The 23,814-nt window shown below is 32.4% G+C and overlaps 2 protein-coding genes across 3 annotated transcripts in view; one reads left to right on the top strand and one right to left on the bottom strand.

Annotated features, from left to right (window-relative positions):
* The window catches only part of LOC148950510 (UDP-glycosyltransferase UGT5-like), a 72,667-nt gene that overhangs the window by 12,938 nt on the left and 35,915 nt on the right, over positions 1 to 23,814 (bottom strand). For both annotated transcript variants that reach the window (XM_089092447.1, XM_089092448.1), the window contains exon 3: positions 10,796 to 11,015. In XM_089092447.1, the coding sequence (XP_088948573.1) occupies positions 10,796 to 11,015 (220 nt within the window). The remainder of the gene's footprint in view (positions 1 to 10,795; positions 11,016 to 23,814) is intronic.
* On the top strand, positions 4,302 to 5,398 carry LOC148950511 (uncharacterized). Its single transcript, XM_089092451.1, has 2 exons — positions 4,302 to 4,316; positions 4,984 to 5,398. The coding sequence occupies exon 2, from the start codon at positions 4,994 to 4,996 to the stop codon at positions 5,366 to 5,368; it is 375 nt and encodes a 124-aa protein (XP_088948577.1). The 5' UTR covers positions 4,302 to 4,316; positions 4,984 to 4,993; the 3' UTR covers positions 5,369 to 5,398.

Raw genomic sequence — 23,814 nt, 5'->3', positions numbered from 1 at the left:
AAATGTGGAATTTGTCTGTTGTGATCGAGTCTCAGTTCTTTTTCAGGGTATAACATGACACTGAGGAGGGGGGTTTCACTGTGTGACCTGGTCCGTGGGAAAAGTGAAATTAATTTTTGTACTTACACGAAAATTAAAATAATAATGAATTTCCAGGTACTGAGTGATTTGATAATCATAATATTAAATTTATATTTTATTGTGCTGTTCGATTAGTAAAGAGAATCTTTAAATATTTTATCATAAAAAATGTGGAATTTTGCAGTTTTGACAGAGTAGAAGGATTTTGTACGGGGATTAATTTTACATGAGGAGGGGGTTTCCAGGGGTGAAATTTTCAGGGGAAACTTTACAGATTTTTTTTTTCCGGAAACGTGAGCTAACTTTTAAAATAAATTTTAGGTCTTTTGTCTTAGGGATTTGCTCCTCAAATTTTTAAATTGAAAAACGAGTGTGCTGTTCTATTAGTAAAGAGAATCTTTCAAGCTTTTATCATCCAAAATGTGGAATTTTGCAGTTTTGACAGAGTAGAAGGAGTTTGTACGGGGATTAATTTTACATGAGGAGGGGGTTTCCAGGGGTGAAATTTTCAGGGGAAACTTTACAGATTTTTTTCCGGAAACTGGCATTATTTAGAAAACGATAATACAATAAATTAAAAAAAACTGTCACAAATCCGCATCGATAAATAAATGAAACCCAAAATGAACATACATTTTTTTTTTTTCTTGAAGGGGAGGGAGGGATTTTTTTTTTTTTTTTTTTTTTTTTTTTTATAGGGGGAGGGAGGGATTTTTCCGTGGAGTTGGGGCTAGATTTACTGGCATTATTTATAAAACGATAAAACAATAAATTAAAAAAAGTTTTTTAAAATTAAAGTAAGGAGAAAAATTAAAAAACTTAAAACGAAGAGAATTATTACGTATACGCGAAACAGTACATGATAAAAAAAAGATAGTTTCATTTTTCTACGGTTAATTTAGATGAGGTTATGGGCGCGCACATAACCTCATCTAAATTAACCTTAGAAAAATGAAACTATCTTTTTTTTATCATGAACTGTTTAGCGTATACGTAATAATTCTCTTCGTTTTAAGTTTTTTAATTTTGCTCCTTACTTTCAGTTGAAAAAACTTTTTTTAATTTATTGTATTATCGTTTTCTAAATAATGTCAGTAAATCTAGCCCCATCCCCACGGAAAACTCCCCCCCGCCCCCGTCAAAAAAAAAAAAAAAAAAAAAAAAAAAAAAAAATCCCTCCCTCCCCCTTCAAGAAAAAAAAAAAATGTATGTTCATTTTGGGTTTCATTTATTTATCGATGCGGATTTGTGACAGTTTTTTTTAATTTATTGTATTATCGTTTTCTAAATAATGCCAGTTTCCGGAAAAAAAATCTGTAAAGTTTCCTCCTGAAAATTTCACCCCTGGAAACCCCCCTCCTAATTTAAAATTAATACCCGGACAAACAACTTATATAAAGTCAAAACAGGAAAAATCCAAAAATTTGATGATAAAATCTTGAAAGATTCTCTTTAATAATATAAAAGCACACTCATTTTTCAATTTAAAAATTTGAGGAGCAAATCCCTAAGACAAAAGACCTAAAATTTAATTTAAAAGTTAGCTCACGTTTCCGGAAAAAAAATCTGTAAAGTTTCCCCCTGAAAATTTCACCCCTGGAAACCCCCCTCCGCATGTAAAATTAATCCCCGTACAATCTCCTTCGAATAATTCAAAAATCCAATAGTAAAAAATTTTTATTATAATAAATTGATAGTTTATCAATAATTAAAGAACATCACACTCATTTTTCAATTTAAAAATTTGAGGAGCAAATCCCTAAGACAAAAGACCTAAAATTTAATTTAAAAGTTAGTTTCCGGAAAAAAAAATCTGTAAAGTTTCCCCTGAAAATTTCACCCTGGAAACCCCCCTCCTCATGTAAAATTAATCCCCGTACAAAATCCTTCTAATCTGTCAAAACTGCAAAATTACACATATTTGATTATAAAAGCTTGAAATATTATATTAAATAATATAAAAGAACACACATAATTCAATTTAAAAATTTGATTAGCAAATCCCTACGACAAAAGACCTAAAATTTAATTTAAAAGTTAGCTCACGTTTCCGGAAAAAAAATCTGTAAAGTTTCCCCTGAAAATTTCACCCTGGAAACCCCCCTCCTCCTTTACAATTAATCCCAGGAAAACATCCTTCGACTCTGTCAAAACAGCAAAAGTAAACAATTTTGATGATAAAATCATGAAGGATTCTCTTTAAAAATATAAAAGCACACACAATTTTAAATATAAAAAAATTAGGAGCAAATCCCTAAGACAAAAGACCTAAAATTTATTTTAAAAGTTAGCTCACGTTTCCGGAAAAAAAATTTGTAAACCCACCTCCCCATCTAAAATTAAGGACCTTACAAACTCAATCTACTCAGTCAAATATAAAATAGTCAAAATTTTTGATGATAATAGCATGAAACATTCTCTTTACTAATAGAACGGCACACTCATTTTTCAATTTAAAAATTTGAGGTGCAAATACCTAAGACGAAAGACATAAAATTTAATTAAAAAGTTAAATCACGATTCAGGAAAAAAAAATTTGTAAACCCTCCTCCTCATGTAAAATTAATTCCCGTACAAAATCCTTCTACTCTGTCAAAACTACAAAATTCCACATTTTTGATGATAAAAGCTTGAAAGATTCTCTTTAATAATAGAACAGCACACTCATTTTTCGATTTAAAAATTTGAGGAGCAAATCCCTAAGACAAAAGACCTAAAATTTAATTTAAAAGTTAGCTCACGTTTCCGGAAAAAAAATTGGAAACCCTCCTCCACCTGCAAAATTAATTCCCGTACAAAATCCTTCTACTCTGTCAAAACTGCAAAAGTCCAGATTTTTGATGATAAAAGCTTGAAAGATTCTCTTTACTAATAGAACAGCACACTCATTTTTCAATTTAAAAATTTGAGGAGCAAATCCCTAAGACCAAAGACCTAAAATTTAATTTAAAAGTTAACTCACGTTTTCGGAAAAAAAAAAGCTCACGTTTCCGGAAAAAAAATCTGTAAAGTTTCCCCTGAAAATTTCACCCCTGGAAACCCCCTCCTCATGTAAAATTAATCCCCGTACAAAATCCTTCTACTCTGTCAAAACTGCAAAATTCCACATTTTTGATGATAAAAGCTTGAAAGATTCTCTTTACTAATAGAACAGCACACTCATTTTTCAATTTAAAAATTTGAGGAGCAAATCCCTAAGACGAAAGAGCTAAAATTTAATTTAAAAGTTAGCTCACGTTTCCGGAAAAAAAATTTTGAAAACATACACCCCCTGTAAAATTAATTAACGTACAAAATCCTTCTACTCTGTCAAAACTACAAAATTCCACATTTTTGATGATAAAAGCATGAAAGATTCTCTTTACTAATAGAACAGCACACTCATTTTTTCAATTTAAAAATTTGATGAGCAAATCCATAAGAAAAAAGACCTAAAATTTAATTTAAAAGTTAGCTCACGTTTCCGAAAAAAAAAATTGCAAACCCTCCTCATGCAAAATTAATTCCCGTACAAAATCCTACTACTCTGTCAAAACTCCAAAATTCCACATTTTTGATAATAAAAGCTTGAAAGATTCTCTTTACTAATAGAACAGCACACTCATTTTTAAATTTAAAAATTTGAGGATCAAATCCCTAAGACAAAACACCTAAAATTTAATTTAAAATTTAACGCCCTTTTTCGTAAAAAAAAACTGGTAAAATGGGACCCGGGCAACCTCCCCCCTGGCAAAACCCATGTGTGACATAATTAACAAATTTTCTTACACTTGAAAATCCACCTCCCTCACCCTTCATTAAACAGCCCCTACCGATTTTTTTTTTTTAAATATTTAAAATATATTAAAAACGGCCTAAATTTGAAAATAGAATATCTTTCGTCTAAGGAAGATTCAAGCTCCTATCTGCAAAAATGTGGTATTAATTTCTTGAAGTAATTGATGCTTAATGGAGAAAAAGGTGAAAATTATAGGTTTTATGAAATTGATCATAAGACTTAGATTATTCTATCAGATACGTTGGAACTTTAAGATGAAATTTGACTCGCATATGCTCGCGGGTATTAAGCGTTTGAATCTGATAATAGATATCTTAGCGTTTTAAAGAAGAAATTTGGGTTGCATATGCTTTGTTTTAGATGTTAATGTATTCAGTTTCTTTAGTATATAATGTAGTTTCAATATGGATTTTTAAACAGTTTTGAATAACCATTCTAACAATATAAGTTCAAAAAGGTATTATTACTTTACTAAAATAAATTATTACTTTACTACAGAAGAAAAAGAAATTTGAAAACAGGGAGCCTGATTTTCGAAAAAGGGGGAAACACCCCCCCAAAAAGTCAATAAATCTGAATGTAAATCAGACCTTCAGATTGTTTCACGATTGGGCGATTATTTGATGTTATTTTTGCTAATTTTTTGTTTAATGGAGTTCTTTACTTTTCTTTTAAAAACTTATTTTGTGTAAAAAGTGTTTGGTTTTTTTCTAATTAATAACGAAAATCCTTTTGTGGTAACAACTTTTTTTTTTGCGAGTAACTTAACTTTTTTAATGAAACAAATAAAGCTTTTAAAAAAAAAAAAAATATTCCCTGGATTTGACATAAATTCGCTGCTTACTTTTAATAACAAAGTAAGCAAATATATAGAAGAAAAGAAGACGCCTGTAAGGGTATTTCAATCCTTTACGTACACGTAAAGGAACCAAAAGCTTCCCCCAAAAAGAAAATTTTCTAAACTGATGCACATTTCAACTGGACTCAGAAATACTAAGCTTTAATAGCGTGAATCGTGCTTCAAAAACTCCGGCGGTAATGGAATTGATCCTAAGCTTTAAATTACTAAAATAAATAATTAAAGTTAACAATCTTTATTAACTTAAATTTAATTTGCATTTCAGGAAATACAAAATGTCAGAAAGATGTTTCATTAGCCTCGCTGAAATACCTGAAATTCGGAGACAATTGAAGACCCCTATAGTAGTGATAAACAAACTAACAGAAAGTGAGTTAAGGTCCTGTGGTTTGCTGGCATCAGGGCAAAAGCTGAAAAGAAAACTTAGAAACTCTGAGGCTATGGAAACGAAGTGGGCGGTTGAAAAAGGAAATACAGGTGGTAGTGAAGAAGACAGAAGCCCAGTAAAGAAGCTGAGGCTAAAAATAGGTTCCACAAGCGATACATCTTCAATGGCACATTCTAAAAACTGCATTCCAGTATCGAATAAACCTCTTGAAACAGAAATCTTGCCAGATAATTCTACTTGTATAAGTGAAGTAGATTTGTAAGTTTCTATTGGAAGATATTAAACTTTGTTAAGATTATTTGCTTATGGTTTCTTTTTTTCAATTTGAAGTGTTTCTTTTAAAAGAATCTTTTCATAGGTGACGTTTTGCATCAAAAACTCTTCTTAGGAAGTTTCCCGCAGTGTTTAGACAGCATTGAGCTGGTAAACAGTTAAAAGAACAAGAAAAAAAAGCTCATATCTTCAAAAATCTACAACTTTGTATTTTTTGCCAGAAGAAAAATAGATTAATATATAATTTAGTCACTTAATTTTATTTTTAAATACATCAATTTATAAAAAGAAAATTAAAATTTTTATTCAAATAAAAGATGCGTTAAATAAAAAACGAAAATAAATTAAATAAAAAAAAAAAAAAAACAAGTTTTTTAAAATTAAATTATGGAGCGACATTAAAACGAAAAGGAAAAAAATATGCAACTTTTTATTTTTTGCCCGAAGAAAAATATACGAATATATAAGTAATGAAGAAGACAGAAGCCCAGTAAAGAAGCTGAGGCTAAAAATAAGTTCCACAAGCGATACATCTTCATTGGCACATTCTAAAAACTGCATTCCAATATCGGATAAACCTCTTGAACCAGAACAATTTTTTCATAATTTCTTTAATGAAAATTTCTGTATTTTGTATCCCAGAGGTGACTTCAAGAAAGAATTTATTACTTACAATTTAGCAAAAAATAACATCAAATAATCTACCAATCGTGAAAGTGTCACAAATCCGCATCGATAAATAACTGAAACCCCCCTCCCCCCCCGTCTCGTTGAGATGCAATTACAGATAACCAAACGAGACATTACTTCTTTTGCAATTGGGAAGCCTAAAATATAGTTATTAATAATTTTAAGTCAATTAGCTTCTCAGAATTTGAAGTTGATTGCAAATTCGTCCTCTTCGGGGTAAAGTCGTAGTTCGGTGCTAAAATGGTAGAAAACAAGACTCCCCCCATGGCCCAATCTTAATGGTCACTTAAAAATTTGCACTTTACTTAAAAAATACAAATCAAAACGCTGTCTGAGTCTCATTACAAAAATGACTGGGTCTAATTAAAAAAAATTATGTTCCTTTAAAAAAAATATTTTATTCACAAAAAATGTTTTTCTTTATTTTTTCGAAAAAAACAAAAAAAAAAACACTTTTTACAAAAAAAAATTTTTTAAAATAAAATTAAATAAATTAATTAAAAAAAAAATTAGAAAAAATAACATCAAATATTCTACCAATAGTGAAAATGTCACAAATCCGCACGCTTCATTAAATAAAAAACGATCAGAAATTAAATAAAAAAAAAAAAACAAGTTTTTTAAAATGAAATTATGGAGCGACATTAAAACGAACAGGAATAAAATCTGCAACTTTGTATTTTTTGCCAGAAGAAAAATAGACGAATATAGAAGTAATGAAGAAGACAGAAGCCCAGTAAAGAAGCTGAGGCTAAAAATAAGTTCCACAAGCGATACATCTTCATTGGCACATTCTAAAAACTGCATTCCAATATCGGATAAACCTCTTGAACCAGAACAATTTTTTCATAATTTCTTTAATGAAAATTTCTGTATTGTGTAACCCAGAGGTGACTTCAAGAAAGAATTTATTACTTACAATTTAGCACAAAATAACATCAAATAATCTACCAATCGTGAAAGTGTCACAAATCCGCATCGATCAATCAATGAAACCCCCCTCCCCCACCGTCTCGTTGATATGCAATTACAGATAACCAAACGAGACATTACGTCCTTTTGCAATTGGGAAGCCTAAAATATAGTTATTAATAATTTTAAGTCAATTAGCTTCTCAGAATTTGAAATTGATTGCAAATTCGTCCTCTTCGGGGTAAAGTCGTAGTTCGGTGCTAAAATGGTCTCTTACTAATATGAAATACAATGAAAATTACTCCTTATATCCGAATCCAACTACTAATCAAGTAGTTAGTGTGACCGTCACTCTCTCTCTCTGGCTGTCCTCCAAAAATGGGTGTCATAATAGAAAACATGTCTATCAACCCATGTAGAGTTCATTGTAATAGGCAAATGACCCTGGTAACCGTACAATGCATTGAAAGTATACATTCAAACTTACGCCTAAGGCATAGATATGTATGTAAACTTTCAAGTGCCTATGGCCTTACTACTTTTAAAAACACGTATCTGCCATATACGCTTTTTTACCGGTGGACTCTAGCAAGCAGCGTCATGGCTCCGCATATACGGGATTTTACCTTAGACAGCCACACACATTTTGTATGTACGCGTTATTAAAGTACGATTTTTGATCACTTTATCAGCAAGTATAGGTAACTTAGCAGCAATATAAATGTAAATAAAAGATGTATTGGCCAGAGTCTAAGGGTCTGAGAAGTCTAAAATATGCCTTGGAGATAAGGAAAAAGCAACAGTGAGTACAACTTTGAAGTATCTATTCATGTGTTATATGTACTAACTGTTGGAAATTTATTGTTCACTGAGTTTCATTTGATCAGGTAGGCTACACTGGAAGCTGGAGTATATCATAGGAGGTACTTGTGTGTGTCCTACTATGTCTAAGCCTACATTAACTACACTTAGCCTTCACGATGCAACCTAAGATAGCTAAGAAATGCACTAGTAATTGCAAATTGTTTGATCATGAAGACATGAAAAGGTTTTATGACAGGTTTTGGACAATGAGCTATGAAGAAAGGGGTAAATGGTTCGTTACGCTGTTATGCTTTCTTCCAGTCGCCCGAAGAGTTGCAAAATGTGTAGAAAAGTTCCAAAAGAACTCTACTGTGGTTCATTTTCTTCCTTAAAATACAGCAGAAGATCTAAGTGCCACCCCTAAAATTGAAAGAATTAGGATTTGCAAGTCCAAGTTCCTTGTCACCTTTGGATTAGGAAAAACAGATTCTGTCATTTTCTCCATAAGAAATACCTTGCACGTGATAAACTAGGTACATTGGTGACAGAAAATCGTGGCAATAATTTACAGGAAACCTGGATACAAAATTGACAGACAGGTGATAGTACACCACAGAGAAGGTTTCCATCCAGCTATACCACACTACCGTCGCTCGCACGCACCTGACGTGAGGTACCTTCCAGGGGACCTTAGTGTCTTGAGCATGACGGAGAATTTCCAGCATAAGAACCCTGGCATCAAGATTTCAGAGGAGACGTACAGAAAAATACTGAAGGAGGAAATTGTATCCCTCTGTTTACCTGAGATTAGTTGTGAAATTTGTGTTCTTTTAAAGGACAAGGTTGAGCAGGATCATGCATCTGATACAGAAAAGCAAGACTACACGATAAACAGAACTCTAGTTGAGGCTATGAGGCAAGAAATTGAAAAAGACAGAACTGAAACGGAGACAAAGGTCTATACTATGGATTTGCAGAAGGTGCTTTTTTTTGCCAATTATGCATAATAGAAAAGAAACCTTTTTCTTGTCGTGCTTTGTCTGTTCCAAATAAATTTTCACCCCATTTGAACCTACAAGGCAGAATCCCAATTTGTGTCTCTTGTGGAATAAGGCTTTGCAAGGACGTGACGCACCCGATATTGTTAGCTCGTATCACAAGGTTGTCAGGATGAACCGTGACACGAAAAGATTTTTGTTCTATGCCAGTAATTGTTGTGCAGAGAACAAAAATTGGATCTTTTACAGTGAGTTTATGATTTTTTTAAATTTGGAAGCTGGTCTTGATAGCATCTTCATCAAATATCTAGTGAAGATTTACACACATGTGGCTGCATGTTCTGTTAATAGATCCATAGAGTCCAAGCTTCGAAAAAGACACGTTCTGAACTTCGATGACCTGTGTGACCTGATTGAAAAAGGCGGGAGGCATTTCAAAGCTGTGAGGATGTGCTTAGACGATTTTCGACAGTGGAGTTCCATCAGATCTCCATCAGGTCCCTGGTGATGAAAAAGGTTGAAGTCAAGATCGAATAATTTTCTCAAGTGAGATTTGAGCGTGGTGAATCATCTCTGTTGTACAAGACCTCGCCAGTTAGCCAAGAAAAGTCGATAGATTTTGTGCTGAAAAAGCATGTCAAAGTGATCGAAGAGGGTAAGCATCCTCTTGCTGGAAAGGTAAACGGAGTGAGAGGGGTGAAACCTGGGAAAAAAGATGCGATTTTGGCAAAGCTTGTGCCTTTCACGCCAGAGAACCACATAATTTTTTGGAAAGACATGCCATCTGGCATCAATTTTGTTGACCTACTGAAGAATGTTGGTTACTGACTGATTTTTGTATTCTGTAGATGATTTTCCTTGCTTTCTGAATAAATAACTGAATCTTTAAAAAAATTTCCAAAGGTAAAAACGCGCATCCACGGATATACGTGTTTTTACCCGAGACGGGTTCATACAAGAACAAGAAAAATGCCAATGGTAAAAACGCATAGATGACATATAGCAGTGTTAGCGACGTCTGGTATTTATTTTAGTGATGTTATCGGAAAGAACACTATCTAAAACCCGTCCTAATAACTTTTGACTTAAACCCTGTGTCAAGTTTTGCGCAACATGTGGGGAAAGTATCGCGAAACTTGAGAAACTTTGAAGCGGTTTTTCTCAGAATACTGAAAAGTGTATATACGCGATTTTAACTTTGGAGGGCCGTTTAGCATGAAGAGCAAGGTATTGAGACCGGGGATAACAATTTTATAACGGAATAATTTTTGTTTGTTTGAGTTTTAATGTTGCTCCTTACTTTCAGTTGAAAAAGATAAAAAAAACTTAATCACACACAGACGCAAGCCAGGGGATTAGCAATATCGTGTATTATGAATTTTGATATGCGTGATAGCAATATTCATATATGTGTTAAAAAGCAAATACTTAATAAATTGGAACAAACAGTCAAACTTCAAATAATACCAGCAAATTAGGCTTCAAAGGCTTCAATGGCTTCAGAAAAAATTCCCTCCTCTCACGGGAAACTCTTCCGTGGAAATTTCTTACTACGTACCCTCCCCCCATAAAATGCGACGGTTGAATGAAACGCTTTCAAAAATTATTGATCAAATTCGTTAAAATCTTGATTTTTACTTAAAACGTTAAATATTAAGATTTAATACCTAAAAACAGATCAATAATAAATATATTAGTAAACCATAATAAGTGGAAAAATGGTGCTGTCTGATTGCCATCCTAAGACTTTAGAAAATAATTTGTCCCATTGATGAGTGCACGTATTTCGAACGTGTTGGATTTTCTTCTACTGAGGGGATGGGGGAAATTAGATACGAAACTAATTTAAGCCATAACTTATATTTTTTAGGGATGAGGGCCTTTGGACCATTCTCAGGGGAAATATTGCCCCTGTCTGTCCTATGTGTAGACACAGCTGAATTTATAAGACAACTATAACAAAGTGTTTAAAAGTGAAAGAACCACATGAGAAGAATAGCTGTATTACTTACGATTCATTGTAAAGAAATTCATTAATAGCCGAACCGAGCGTATTTTCATCTAGTTCTTCCCACGTCAGAACTTTCGCGTATCCTTCTTTTTCTGCCCTTGCTAGATTTTGACCTTGATCATTGCCCACGGGTATTCCAATTACTGGAGTTGAATGGAAAATCGCTTCTTGAAGGCTGTACAACCCACCATGAGTGATGAAAAGTCGAATCTTTGAATGACCTTCATTTAAAGTTTTGATTTTAAATATACAATGAAAACGTGTCAATTACCCACCTATAATCATAGATAAGAAGACAACTCACAATGAAATTAATGGAGCATGATAACAACGTTTCAATCACAGTTCATATAATTAAATGAACAGTGCTTTCAATAGTGCACAAATGAAACAGTTGGAAATAAAATAGATTATTGGTGTAAAATAAGTATTGTATAAAAAGAAACGTACATTAATACCATTAATGCAAACCATAACACATTTGAAAAATCCAAACAACGACTATACTCCTTTCTCCCATAACTGCTATTATTGGAGAAGATTAGGGGTCTGATCCTCTAAACGTTTTTGGAGGAAAGTCAACACTAGTCACTGTAAACAACTTTCCAACTTATAATTTCCCACTATACAGAGAACCAAAGTTACCTTTAGCAAGTCTTTAAAGAGTCAGTCAAAGGGTTTTTAGTATACATTCCTCTGACATCTATTCATCAATATTTTTGTTTGCCTAGCTTGATCACAGCTGAAAGTGTGGGAAAGTAGCTGATGTTTTAAACTGTAGAACTTGTTTTTGTTTAATTGCCATCAGTGGTTAGTTTTTCGTCTTTCACGTAACTATTGGTGAAATCGGTAGGGGTATAATATTCTATTTATTCTAATATTATTCCCACTCAGAATGTAGCATTTAAATAATTTACTATTTTACACCGTAGTCTTTATATTACAGCAACACTCTTTCTAATGCACCAGCTCGTAGTTACACAAAGTTGTAGATTGCAAGGAATTGATTATGGGTATTTTGAACGACCATCTTGATTTTGTTTTGTCTAGGTCTTTGGGGCAGCGGTGGGCGATCTGTGGATCGCAAGCCACAAACTGCACTTGGGAAACCCTTTGTCATTTTGATTATGTATTTCCCAAAATGAAAATAAGCCGCAAAAAAAGAACAGACGTTGTAAAACTTTTCTTCACGAGCTCGTCAACATAATAAATGAAAAATTGGAGGTAGCGCACTCCACACAGTCGATATCCCCATTTTGACCCCAACGTAGTTTAAGCTTTCATTAGTTGTTTATTTCAAACAATTCCAATCAATATTACAAACTTGAATTAATTTGGAAACCTATCCTACAGTCTTTTTGTATAAGAAATTTACGTTTAAACTGAAAGTTAGGGTTACAAAGTGAATAATAAATATATTTTATTTGTGATATTTTACACCCTAAAGCTGATACTGTGTTGGATTTACCTGTTTTTACAATTTCCAAAATATTTTTCAATCTAAAAAAAAACAGCCCTGCAATCACATTTGACTGTTAAAAAGGGCAAGTTTTAAAGGCAAAGTTTCTGCGACAACTCCTTCTATACGAAGTGCCCTGGTCTAAACAAACCAATATATATATATATATATATATATATATATATATATATATATATATATATATATATATATATATATATATATATATATATATATATATATATATATATATATATATATATATATATACTATATATATATATATATATATATATATATATATATATATATATATATATATATATATATATATATATATATATATATGTATATATATATATATATATATATATATATATATATATATATATATATATATATATATATACATTGTTTCCACATCGTTCTTAACTTAGGCAACGCAATTTCGCTGCTTATGATTCTATCGACAAGCGTGATTTCTCGTTTGTATTTCTTCATACCAAAATCTCGCATGGCTCTCCTCCTCCAAAAAAAAAAGAATTATTTGAATATGACGAATGCCTCAACTGTAAACTGGCGTTTGATTTTCTGAAGTGTCTATCCTCTAAAAAGACGGAGTTCAATAAACAATTTAAAAAGCGAAGCGGGGGTGCCTTCTGAGCTGAGGAAAGCAGAGCAAGAAAGAACACTCCCTCTCCGCCATACGACAAAAATCATATGTAGATTACATGCGGTTTTCATTCTTATATAAAATTTGTTTTAAGAAAAAACTTTAAAAAGACAATTATAACGATTCACCTGCTCCTTTGCTAAATACAATGTCAATAAGTTGTTTCAAACAGTTCGTGGCAATGAACTGTTTAAAAAAGAATTAACTGCATGAAAAGAATGGAATTTTGATGCTGATTAAAAATTTATATAATCCATTATGTTTAAAGTTATTCATCAAACGTTATGGGCCTGAGAAAATTTCCTCAATTTTTGAAAAAGGGTAGAATCGCCCCAAAAACATCAAGTAATTTTATAGAAAATCAAATAATTACGCTCAGCAGATTAGAAAACCCCATTGAAGAAGTTTCAAGCTCATATATACAAAAATATGGAATATTACATTTTTTGCGAGAATAAAGATCACGGATTTGAATGTTTTTTCCAGGAGTGATCGCATCAAACCAATGATCCTAGAAGATCGGGAGGGGATCGGAAATCAAAAGTTCTAGTGCCCTTTTTTAGTGACCAAATGATTGGAGGGTAGCTAGTCCCTTTCCCTCGGCCCTTTCTTCTTCAAAGTCTCCAGTCAAAATTTTGGAATAGCCATTTTGTTCAAAATTGCTAAGAGGTTCAATAACTATGACTTTGGGGATATTATGACCCCCCACAGCTTCTGGGGAAAGGGCTGTAAGTTACAAAATTTAACCATTGTTTACGTATAACATTTTTCAGTGAGGATGGAATTGTCCGGAGGGAATTTTATGTTAGGGGGTTACGTAGGAAAAACTTTCCAAGGAGGAGGTTCCCGTGAGAGGAGCGATTTTTTCATGAAGGGGGGAGCCTGATTTGACGGCATTATTTGAAAAATGATCAGAAATCAAATAAAAAAAATCTTTTTTCAACTGAAAACAGAAATTATCCCGTATATGAAGGAATTGCTCCCCCTACTCAATACCTTGCTTTTTACGCTAAATTTTGACTGTTTGTTTCAATTTATTAAGAACAACTCCTGAAACACAAGGGCTGTTTAATTAGAATAAGAAGCTTTTTTAAAATTGCTAAAAAGCTTTAGTGTGAAAAGCAAGGCATTGAGGAGGGGGCAACACCTTCGTGTACGGAATAATTTCTGTTCGTTATGAGTTTTAATATTACTCCATTTTGAGCTGGAAAAACTTGTTTTTTTTCATTTAACTACTCGTCTACATATGCTTCAACTGCTAAAAAAAAGAGCAAATGACTGCAAATGGGGAATTTATTCCTTATTTTGAGTGAATAAATACAAATTTAATTTGCTTAATGTATCAAATTTAACCTACAACTTAAAAGCATGAAAATGGAAATATTTGTAGTTTCGATTCGTTTACAGCTGGAGGAGATAAATTTCAGTGGAGGAGTCAAACCCTGTCTTTTAAAAATGTAAATGTCAATCCTTAGTATTTGTAATTGGGCCTATTATCATGTAGATAGTAAAATAAATTGGGAAAATAATTGCTACTGTATTATTTCAATATTAGTTTTTGAATATCTTCTATTTTGGTACTTTCTAGTCACGTCCTGGTACAATTTTTTTTTCATACTATTTATGATTGTTTCCCTAGTTCTTGGACATTTATGATAGTCAGGATTATAGCCACCATTTTCTGAAAGGCTTCTGTTTTTTTTTCGGGGGGGGGGGATCATCTCGATGTGAGGTGGTCTGGAATTTCAGACTTTGACTATGTTCAAGGCCTTCAAGAAGGGAGTAGTAAATTCCTCGGGCCCAAGCCTCAGAGAAGAAATTTGCGTTACAAGCTATTACTTATTATTTCATTTATATTCAGAACATTTTAAAATTCCTTGCTTTTCAGAATTAACGTTGTCCACAAAGAGTATGGAAAAATTCAATTACAATTACCCATACTCTTCGGTTTTCCTCTTTTAGAAAGGGGAAAACCGAGAGGGGTCTGTGGTCAGTAAGAATGCTAACTTATATTTCTATGGGACATATAGGAAAACATTTCTACAGGACCTCTACACCCTTTCAAAGAGAGTGAGTATCCCCTCCCAATGTCGTATGGATTCCACGAGACATATAGGAAATACTTTTGCTTAGACATATAGGAACCACTGAAGCATATCAAGTTGATAGACCTACAAAGTTATCAGATATGAATGGTACAAGACTGGGCAGACATATTTTTTTTAAGTTCAATTGCCAAATTAAACTTCCGATGGTTAAGAATGCATCATGGGATAATTACAGAACTGTGAATGATGAAAAGTTGAAAATTGTACCATTTTGCGTAAAAGCTAACTCTAATTGCAAAAAGGGTATAGCATTTGCGAATTGGACTCTATGAATGATATTAATTTTTGATTGAATAATAGGGATATGAATGATTATAATTAGTGAACGGATCGTATGAAGGCGGAGAAAAAAGGGTTAAACTAATTACCAGTTAAGGTAAGCCCGAAGGGCATGTTAACTCCGACAATTTGTTATAAATTTGGAACAACATCAATTTATGAAAATGGTTAACGATGATAGAATGACCTTGTGACTTGACATAGCTTTACTTCTTCGATGTGTTCTGTATAATACACAAGTGAAGTTTGAACAGTGTTGTCAATTTAAAATAGGGTCTAACGTTATAGTATACTAAAAAGCTGATACTAATAGATATGTAGATGTCAAGAAAAGAATTTTAATAATGAAATTCAGAACAATCCATAGAAATCCTTACAAATCAAGTAGTGAGGTGTATATAAGTACGAACCGTCAAGGATCATAAGCACCAATGACCCTAACCACCAGGGACCTCAACCCCCAAAGGTCCTCTATCCCCAAACTCCAAAGGACCCCTCCCTCAAACTTTTTGGCCCCTCCCCCCCCATTTTTTTGAATTTTTTAAAGTTTATTTTTAAACTTTTTTTTTTATTTTTTTTTCAACTTTTTTTACATCTTTAAATCATATCAGAAAAATAGAATGACACTTTTGATTCAAATTTTAAAACATATTCTTGTGCATACCGATACTACTATTGATGAGGACTGATGGTACTCATTCAATAGTTTTTCATGAAAAACAAACTATTTTTTTTTAACTAAATTTTTTGGACTTCGAAATTATTCAACTTTTTGACACTTTTGATTTAATTGTTAAAACATATTCTTGTGTATACCCATATTCCTATTGATGAGGACTGATGATTCTCATTCAATATTTTTTCATGAAAATCAAACTATTTTTGTTAACTAAATTTTTTTTGGACTTCGAAATTGTTCAACTTTCTTACACTTTTGATTTAAATGTTAAAACATATTCTTGTGAATACCCATACTCCTATTTATGAGGACTGATGGTTCTCATTCAATATTTTTTCATGAAAAACAAACTATTTTTTTTAACTAAATTTTTTTCGACTTCGGAATTATTCAACTTTTTTTTACATCTCTTAGAATGACATGAAACATACTTAACACATTAAAACTTTACATTTAATATTTTCCAAACTCAAAATGAGAATAAAATAGATATGTTAGTCATGACCTTTACTATTAGAAAAATAATGTTTGTAGTAGAACTTTTTTTATTGGACTAAATTTTTTTATGCACTTAGAAATTCTTCAACTTTTTTTAACGTATCTTAAAATGACATGAAATATGCGTATGGCTCTGACAGTTGTAATCTCTGATTGTTCAGAGACACGATGCGGCTTTCCCACTGGTACTCTATGGCTGGTTATCGACACTACCTAGTTTATTGCATGCGTTAAATCAGTATTTTTTACACAGTGGAACAATAAACACATAACTAATATCTCCGAAAATTGAAGATGAAGCATTTTAAGAAAGTGTGTTCACATGATAAAAGCATTGATTGCTGACACGGAAAAGTAGTAAAACTATGACATAAGTACAAGTGGTAGCACTATCCGAAACGTATGCGTGCATTGTCATGACAGTAAGGAATTAAATTTCTTTGGAATACCAAAAAAAATCAACTCTTTAACGGTGGATATGTGAGATTGAAATCTCCAGAGATGATCGCACTCAAAGAGAATGCCAACATAAAATAATAGTTGATGAAGAGGGGCATCTTCTTGCTAGTGCGTGTGGTAACATGTTACTCAGTGTTAAACCATATCGTCAGCTTTCGGGTATTAGCATTCAAATTAAAGCAAAGACGAAAAAAAGGCCTACTCTTCTACTAATATCATAAACCATATCTTGTCTACGTGTCGGAACTGTTACCTGTGTAAAAATAGTGTGATAATAGACAGTGAAATTGCCAGAAAAATAAAAAGGGTATTGGCAGAAAATATCACTAAAGAATATGAAGATGAATCGATGAAAAACAAAGTACCAGCAAGTGTTACTGCCATTGATCAAACAGTCAATGAACCAAATAATACCAAAGACGAAAAGCATATTGAGCTTGTCGATAAAACACCTGTTAAAATTGTGTATGACTCAAAATGGAATAATGATTATTTAACTGATTACGGACTAAGAGAAGACAATAGCTACAGTATCAAGAGAGAACACGGTGAACCATTTATTGGAACAGATTCAAAATGTCCAAAGCTGTTCAGTGATGTTAATAATGTATAATAATATATATTTAATTATATATAATATATATTAAATTTCTGTACTCTGCATTCAAACAGCGAATTCAATAACGAGTTTGTTACTTACTTAGCATTTTGTCATAATTTCTTGAATGAAATGTCTGTATTGTGTATCCAAGAGGTGAATTCAAGAAAGCGATTGTTACTTACTTACAAATTATTCATAATTTAATGAAATGAATAGAACTATTCTAAAGAATAAAGATGGGTTAAGCTTAAAGATATTTAAGCTTATATATTTACATAACACATATTTAAAACACATATTTACATAAAAATAGTACTTAAAGTTCACTCTTAAACATCCAGAAACGAGGATCCCATGATATAGAATAGTTTTTTACCGTGTCTAGTGCATTTATTGCGATCAGGTATGTCCTTAGGCATCCACTGCGCGAAGAACCTAACCTCGTCTTCAGGATGGTGATAAGCCCCTTCAAATTTAGAACACTTAAATTCTTCTAGATTGAAAAGTGGAATCCTAGGGTCATACTTTTGAATTAAAACTTTATATGTAGTTACATTATCCTTTACGTAGAGTGCTTCAGCCCCGAAAAAGCTGCAAATTTCCCTGACTTCCTCCTGAAGATTTCTCAGTTCCTGACCACTATTAATAAGTGGTTTAATCACTCTATCGTAGAATCCCAGTCTGTTTATACGACGTAATGTAGTACTCCACAAGCTTTTATCATACTCAAACATATTATAGTTCACTATCCAATGATAACAGTCAAACTCTTCGAGTTCCATAGACAATAATAAAAATGCACATTCGAACATAACACCACAAGATCATTTTTTCAAACCGATAAATTCTGTGTCATACAGTCCTATCATCTTTGAAGCTATTAATGTAGTGTTTAAGTAGAGAAGTACTTCATCAAACTTTTATACCTTCGTTCAAGGTTGAATGGAGTTATGGCTAGGGGGATGAGTCCTAAAACCATCTGAATTCAGTGTGGGGAGGAATCGTAAAACCCTTAGAATTCATTGAGGGGGGGGGGAGTCATAAAACTCTCGGTATTTATTGCATGCAAATGAAGTCTGGAAATTACAGTTTTATTTATAATTTATGAATTGTGTATCCAAGAGGTGAATTCAAGAAAGAGTTTGTTACTTACTTACTTACAATTTTTTCATAATGACAAATCCGACAATGGATGATGATAAATAATTTATTCATTCTAATACATTTATTTTGTCAATGTTATCCGACGTACCCGACAAATGATATCGATAAAGAATGTTAATAAAGAATTCTTTCAATTTGATACTTAAATTATGTCAGTGTTATAAAACGTGTCTGTCAAAAGAAAATTTAAAAGAATTTATTCACTCTGATACTTGGATTCTGTTAATGCTATCACATGTATCCGTCAATAGATGTTGATAGAGAATTTATTTATTCTTATACTTAGATTTTCTCAATGTTAACTTATCTATTCGATATATTATGTATGTAAATTCCTTTTCTTACATCTCCAATGTTTTAATAGACATTCTAAACGTTCGATATGCTAGCATACTCTAAAAATGATGAACACATAACAATGTAATGCATCACATATTTTTAATGAAATAATGTCATGTAGAATATTAATACAAAAAATATATATATTATTATACATTATTAATATCACTGAACATATTTGGATATTTTGAATCTGTTCTATAAAATGGTTCACCATGTTCTCTCTTGATACTATAGCTATTGTATTCTCTTCGTCCGTAATCAGTAGAATAATCATTATTCCATTTTGAGTCATACACAATTTTTACAGGTGTTTCATCGACAGGCTCAATATGCTTTTCGTCTTTTGTATTATTTGGTTCATTGACTGTTTGAACAACGGCAGTAACTCTTGCTGGTACTTTGTTTTTCATTGATTCATCTTTATATTCCTTAGTGATATTTTCTGCCAATGCTCTTTTTATTTTTCTGGAAATTGCACTGTCTATTATCATACTATGTTTACACAGGTAACAGTTCTGGCACGTAAACAGGATATGGTTTATGATATTAGTAGAAGAGTAGGCCTTCCTTTTCGTCTTTCCTTTCATTTGAATACTAATACCCGAAAGCTGACGATATGGTTTAACACTGGGTAACATGTTACCACAAGCACTAGCAAGAAGATGCCCCTCTTCATCAACTATTATTTTTATGTTGGCATTCTCTTTGAGTGCAATCATCTCCGGACATCTTAATATCGCATATCCACCATCATAAGAATTGAATTTTTTTGTTACTCCAAAGAAATTCAATTCCTTACTGTCATGACAATGCACGCATACGTTTCCGATAGTGCTAGCACTTGTACTTACTTCATAGTTTAAATACTTCTCCTTGTCAGTATTCAATGCTACATTAACACTATCATGTGAACACACTTTCTTAAAATGCTTCATCTTCACTTTTTAGAGATATTAGTTATGTGTTTATCGTTCCACTGTGTAAAAATTTTGATTAAATGCATGCAATAAACTAGGTAGTGTCGATAACCGGCCATAGAGTATCATTGGCAAAGCCACATCGTATCCCCGAGCAAGCAGAGTAAAACTGTTAGAGCCATTAGCACATTCCACGTTATTTTAAGATACGTAAAAAAAAGTTGAATAATTTCTAAGTGCATAAGAAAATTTAGACCAATAAAAAAAAGTGCTATTACAGACATTATTTTTCTAACAGTAAAGGTCATGACGAACTTATCTATACCATTCTCATTTCGAGTTTGTAAAATATTAAATGTAAAGTTTTAGTGTTTTAAGTATATTTCATGTCACTCTAAGAGATGTAAAAAAAAAGTTTAATAATTTCGAAGTCCAAAAAATTTAGTTAAAAAAAGTTTGTTTTTCATGAAAAAATATTGAATGAGTACCATCAGTCCTCATCTATAGGAGTATGGGTATGCAAAAGAATATGTTTTAACATTTAACTCAAAAGTGTCAAAAAGTTGAATAATTTCGAAGTCCAAAAAAAATTTAGTTCAAAAAATAGTTTGTTTTTCATGAAAAAATATTTAATGAGAACCATTAGTCCTCATCAATAGGAGTATGGGTATGCACAAGAATATGTTTCCAAATTTAAATCAAAATTGCCATTATAGTTTTCTGATATGATTTAGATATGTAAAACAAAGTTGAGAAAAACTGTAAAAAAAATAATAAAAAAAGTTAAAAAATTAAAAAAAAATTCAACAGAAAATGGGGGGGGGGGTGGTCCAAAAAGTTGGGGGGAGGGGTCATTTGGAGTTTGGGGATAGGTGACCTTTGGGGGGTTGAGGTCCCTGGTGGTTAGGGTCATTGGTGCTTATGATCCTTGACGGTTCGTACTCATATACACCTCACTACTTGATTTGTAAGGATTTCTATGGATTGTTTTGAATTTCATTATTAAAATTCTTTTCTTGACATCTACATCTCTATTAGTATCAGATTTTTAGTATAGTATAACGTTAGACCCTCCTTTAAATTGACTTTTTTTTAAATTGAACACTGTTCAAACGCCGCTTGTGTGTTATACAGAACACATCGAAGAAGTAAAGCTAGGTCAAGTCACAAGGTCATTCTATCATCGTTAACCATTTTCATAGAGTGATGTTTTACCAAATTTATAACAAATTGCCTGAGTTAACAAGCCCTTCGGGCTTACCTTAACTGGTAATTAGTTTAACACTTTTTTCTCCACCTTCATACGATCTGTTCACTAATTAGGATCATTCACATCCCTATTATTCAATCAAAAATTAATATTGTTCATAGAGTCCAATTCGCAAATGCTACACCCTTTTTGCAATTAGAGTTAGCTTTTACGCAAAATGGTGCAATTCTAAACTTTTCATCATTCACATTTCTTTAATTATCCGATGATGCATTCTTAACCATCGGAAGTTTAATTTGGTTATTGAACTTAAAAAAAATATGTCTGCCCAGTCTTGTACCATTCATATCTGATAACTTTGTAGGTCTATCAACTTGATATGCTTCAGTGGTTCCTATATGTCTAAGCAAAAGTATTTCCTATATGTCTCGTGGAATCCATACGACATTGGGAGGGGATACTCACTCTCTTTGAAAAGGTGTAGAGGTCCCGTAGAAATGTTTTCCTATGCGTCCCATAGAAATATAAGTTAGCATTCTACTGTGGTCAAAACGTTTGAGAAAAACAACTCTTTAATATGCCACCCGATAATAAGATTGCCGGAGCGAGAGGGCAAGAAGAATGTTACATATAGTATTTTTGCTTCCAATACTCAGAGCCATGGGTATGACCTGGAACCTTCACTTGCACTAGTTTTACTACTAAACAGTATGTAAATACACCCGGAACCCAGTCTAGAGCTACTCCTTGTTGTGCATTTGTCCTACAGTATCAATTAACAAAAAAATCTTTAGTTATTAATTAAGTTTTATTATTCGTAGAGTTTAACTGTCTTATATTATTTATATGTTTGTCAATATTCTTTAAATTGAGGTTTTTATCCCCTAAATTTTTTTTTGTATATGAGAGCTAGTGAATTAGATAGTAGTTTTCAAAAGATTTTTGGTTTTCTATTACAGTGATTCTAAGTAAGCTAAGTTCCACTTCAAATAAAAATAGAATCTTTAAAATGTTAGTAGAAATATTTTTTTTCTAACTGATTCGTGTCTCTGCGCAATTCTCGAGTCTTCAAAAGCCTGTGAAAAGTACATATTATAATCGAGAAATGTGTGTTCTCAGAAATAAATTCGAGAGCCTTTATTTCTCTTCCCTAGAGTTCTTTTTGAAAAGGTTGAAAGTTCAGGCCATAAAAGGGGATCAAGCTCTTTGAACAAACCTTGTAGGTTTTTTTCTCTACTTTTGAAATTTGTCAAAACACTTCTTGTTTTGCAGCCAAAAGTCCTTTTATCTGTCCTTGATTTCATGGAAAATTAAACTAGTTCTGCATCAGGTTCACACCCATTAAAATATAAAATAAATTATGCGTTAAACTATTAACTAACATCAATTGATTGTAAAATCATTATCAGTTATCGTCATTACGCTGTACAACAAATTTTTGAAAAGTAGGCTACCCCTACCCTTTAGGGCTTTTGCCACAACCATACGATTCGTACGAAAATATTTACCTTGAATTTAAAGGTGCGGTCAGAACTTTTCAAGCACTTAAAACTTTTTTTTCTGTGTTTAAATGTGTTAAAAAATAGCAGGTTTTGTAACAAAAAGCATTATTTTCTTTTCTCGATCCTAAAAAACAAACTAGTTTTGCACCTGCTGCAAACAATGCTTGCTTTGTAAGCGAAAGCCTTATTTGGTACTTGGGCATTATATGGACAGTTACAAGGAAACCAGTCACGAAAAACCCGTTTTTGACGGGTTAATTCAAGACACCGCTATAAAGTAATGGAATGCATAGCGTGGCTTTCATTGCGTATACGATATTTAAACTGCTGTTTTTTGGGGTTTAGGGGGGGGGGTATCTACTTTACGTTACGTATTTAATATACGCAATGCTTTATCCCCCCCCCCCCTAATGTGCAAATATATAGCCCAATTTTGCTTCTAAACTATTATATATTCATCCTATTTTATTTTATTTCATTAGCATTAACCAAACTTGACTTTTTAGAAATGCCCATATAATGCGCAAGTACCCCTTATTTTCTGTCCTCAGTTAATTTCTGTCTTCAGTTCAATGGAAGCAAAACATCCAAAACTATTTCTTGGAACATAATCGTATTAATTATATACGGAAACTGTATTGACGATTTTTTTTTATATAGTTGTTTTTCCTACTTAAAGCTTCTTGTAGTGTCATTTGTAAACAGTTCTAAAGTTTAAGAAATTATGCAATCAAACAGTTCGTGGTAACGAGCTGTAAGTAAGGAGCGACCCGGCTCAATGGTAACCGAAACTCTAAAAAACGGAATTTTGATACCAATAGATACATCAAAAGAATCAGATTTTAATTTTGATTTCAAATATATAAGTTTCATCCTATCAATTAATTTTACCTATCAAAAGTTACGCGCCTGAGAAAATTTGGCTGATTTTCGGAAAAAGGGGGAAAGACCCAATAAAAGTCATAGAACCTTAATGAAAATCACACCATCATATTCCGCTTATCAGAGAACCCTACTGTATAGGTTTCAAGCTCCTATCTACAAAATGTGGAATTTTGCATTTTTTGCCAGAAGAAAGATCACGGGTGCGTGTTTATTTTTATTATTTTTTTCCCCCAGGGGTGATCGT

The sequence above is a fragment of the Artemia sp. Qi Xiang Cuo genome, chromosome 7 (genome assembly GCF_049724085.1).
Source record: "Artemia sp. Qi Xiang Cuo chromosome 7, ASM4972408v1, whole genome shotgun sequence".
NCBI lineage: Eukaryota > Metazoa > Arthropoda > Branchiopoda > Anostraca > Artemiidae > Artemia > Artemia sp. Qi Xiang Cuo.
Note: the sequence above shows the minus strand (reverse complement) of the source record. Positions and strands in the feature narration are given on the sequence as shown.

Excerpts from the sequence above, each read along its gene's own strand:
- LOC148950511 (XM_089092451.1), top strand. The coding sequence starts at position 4,994 with ATGTCAGAAAGATGTTTCATTAGCCTCGCTGAAATACCTGAAATTCGG.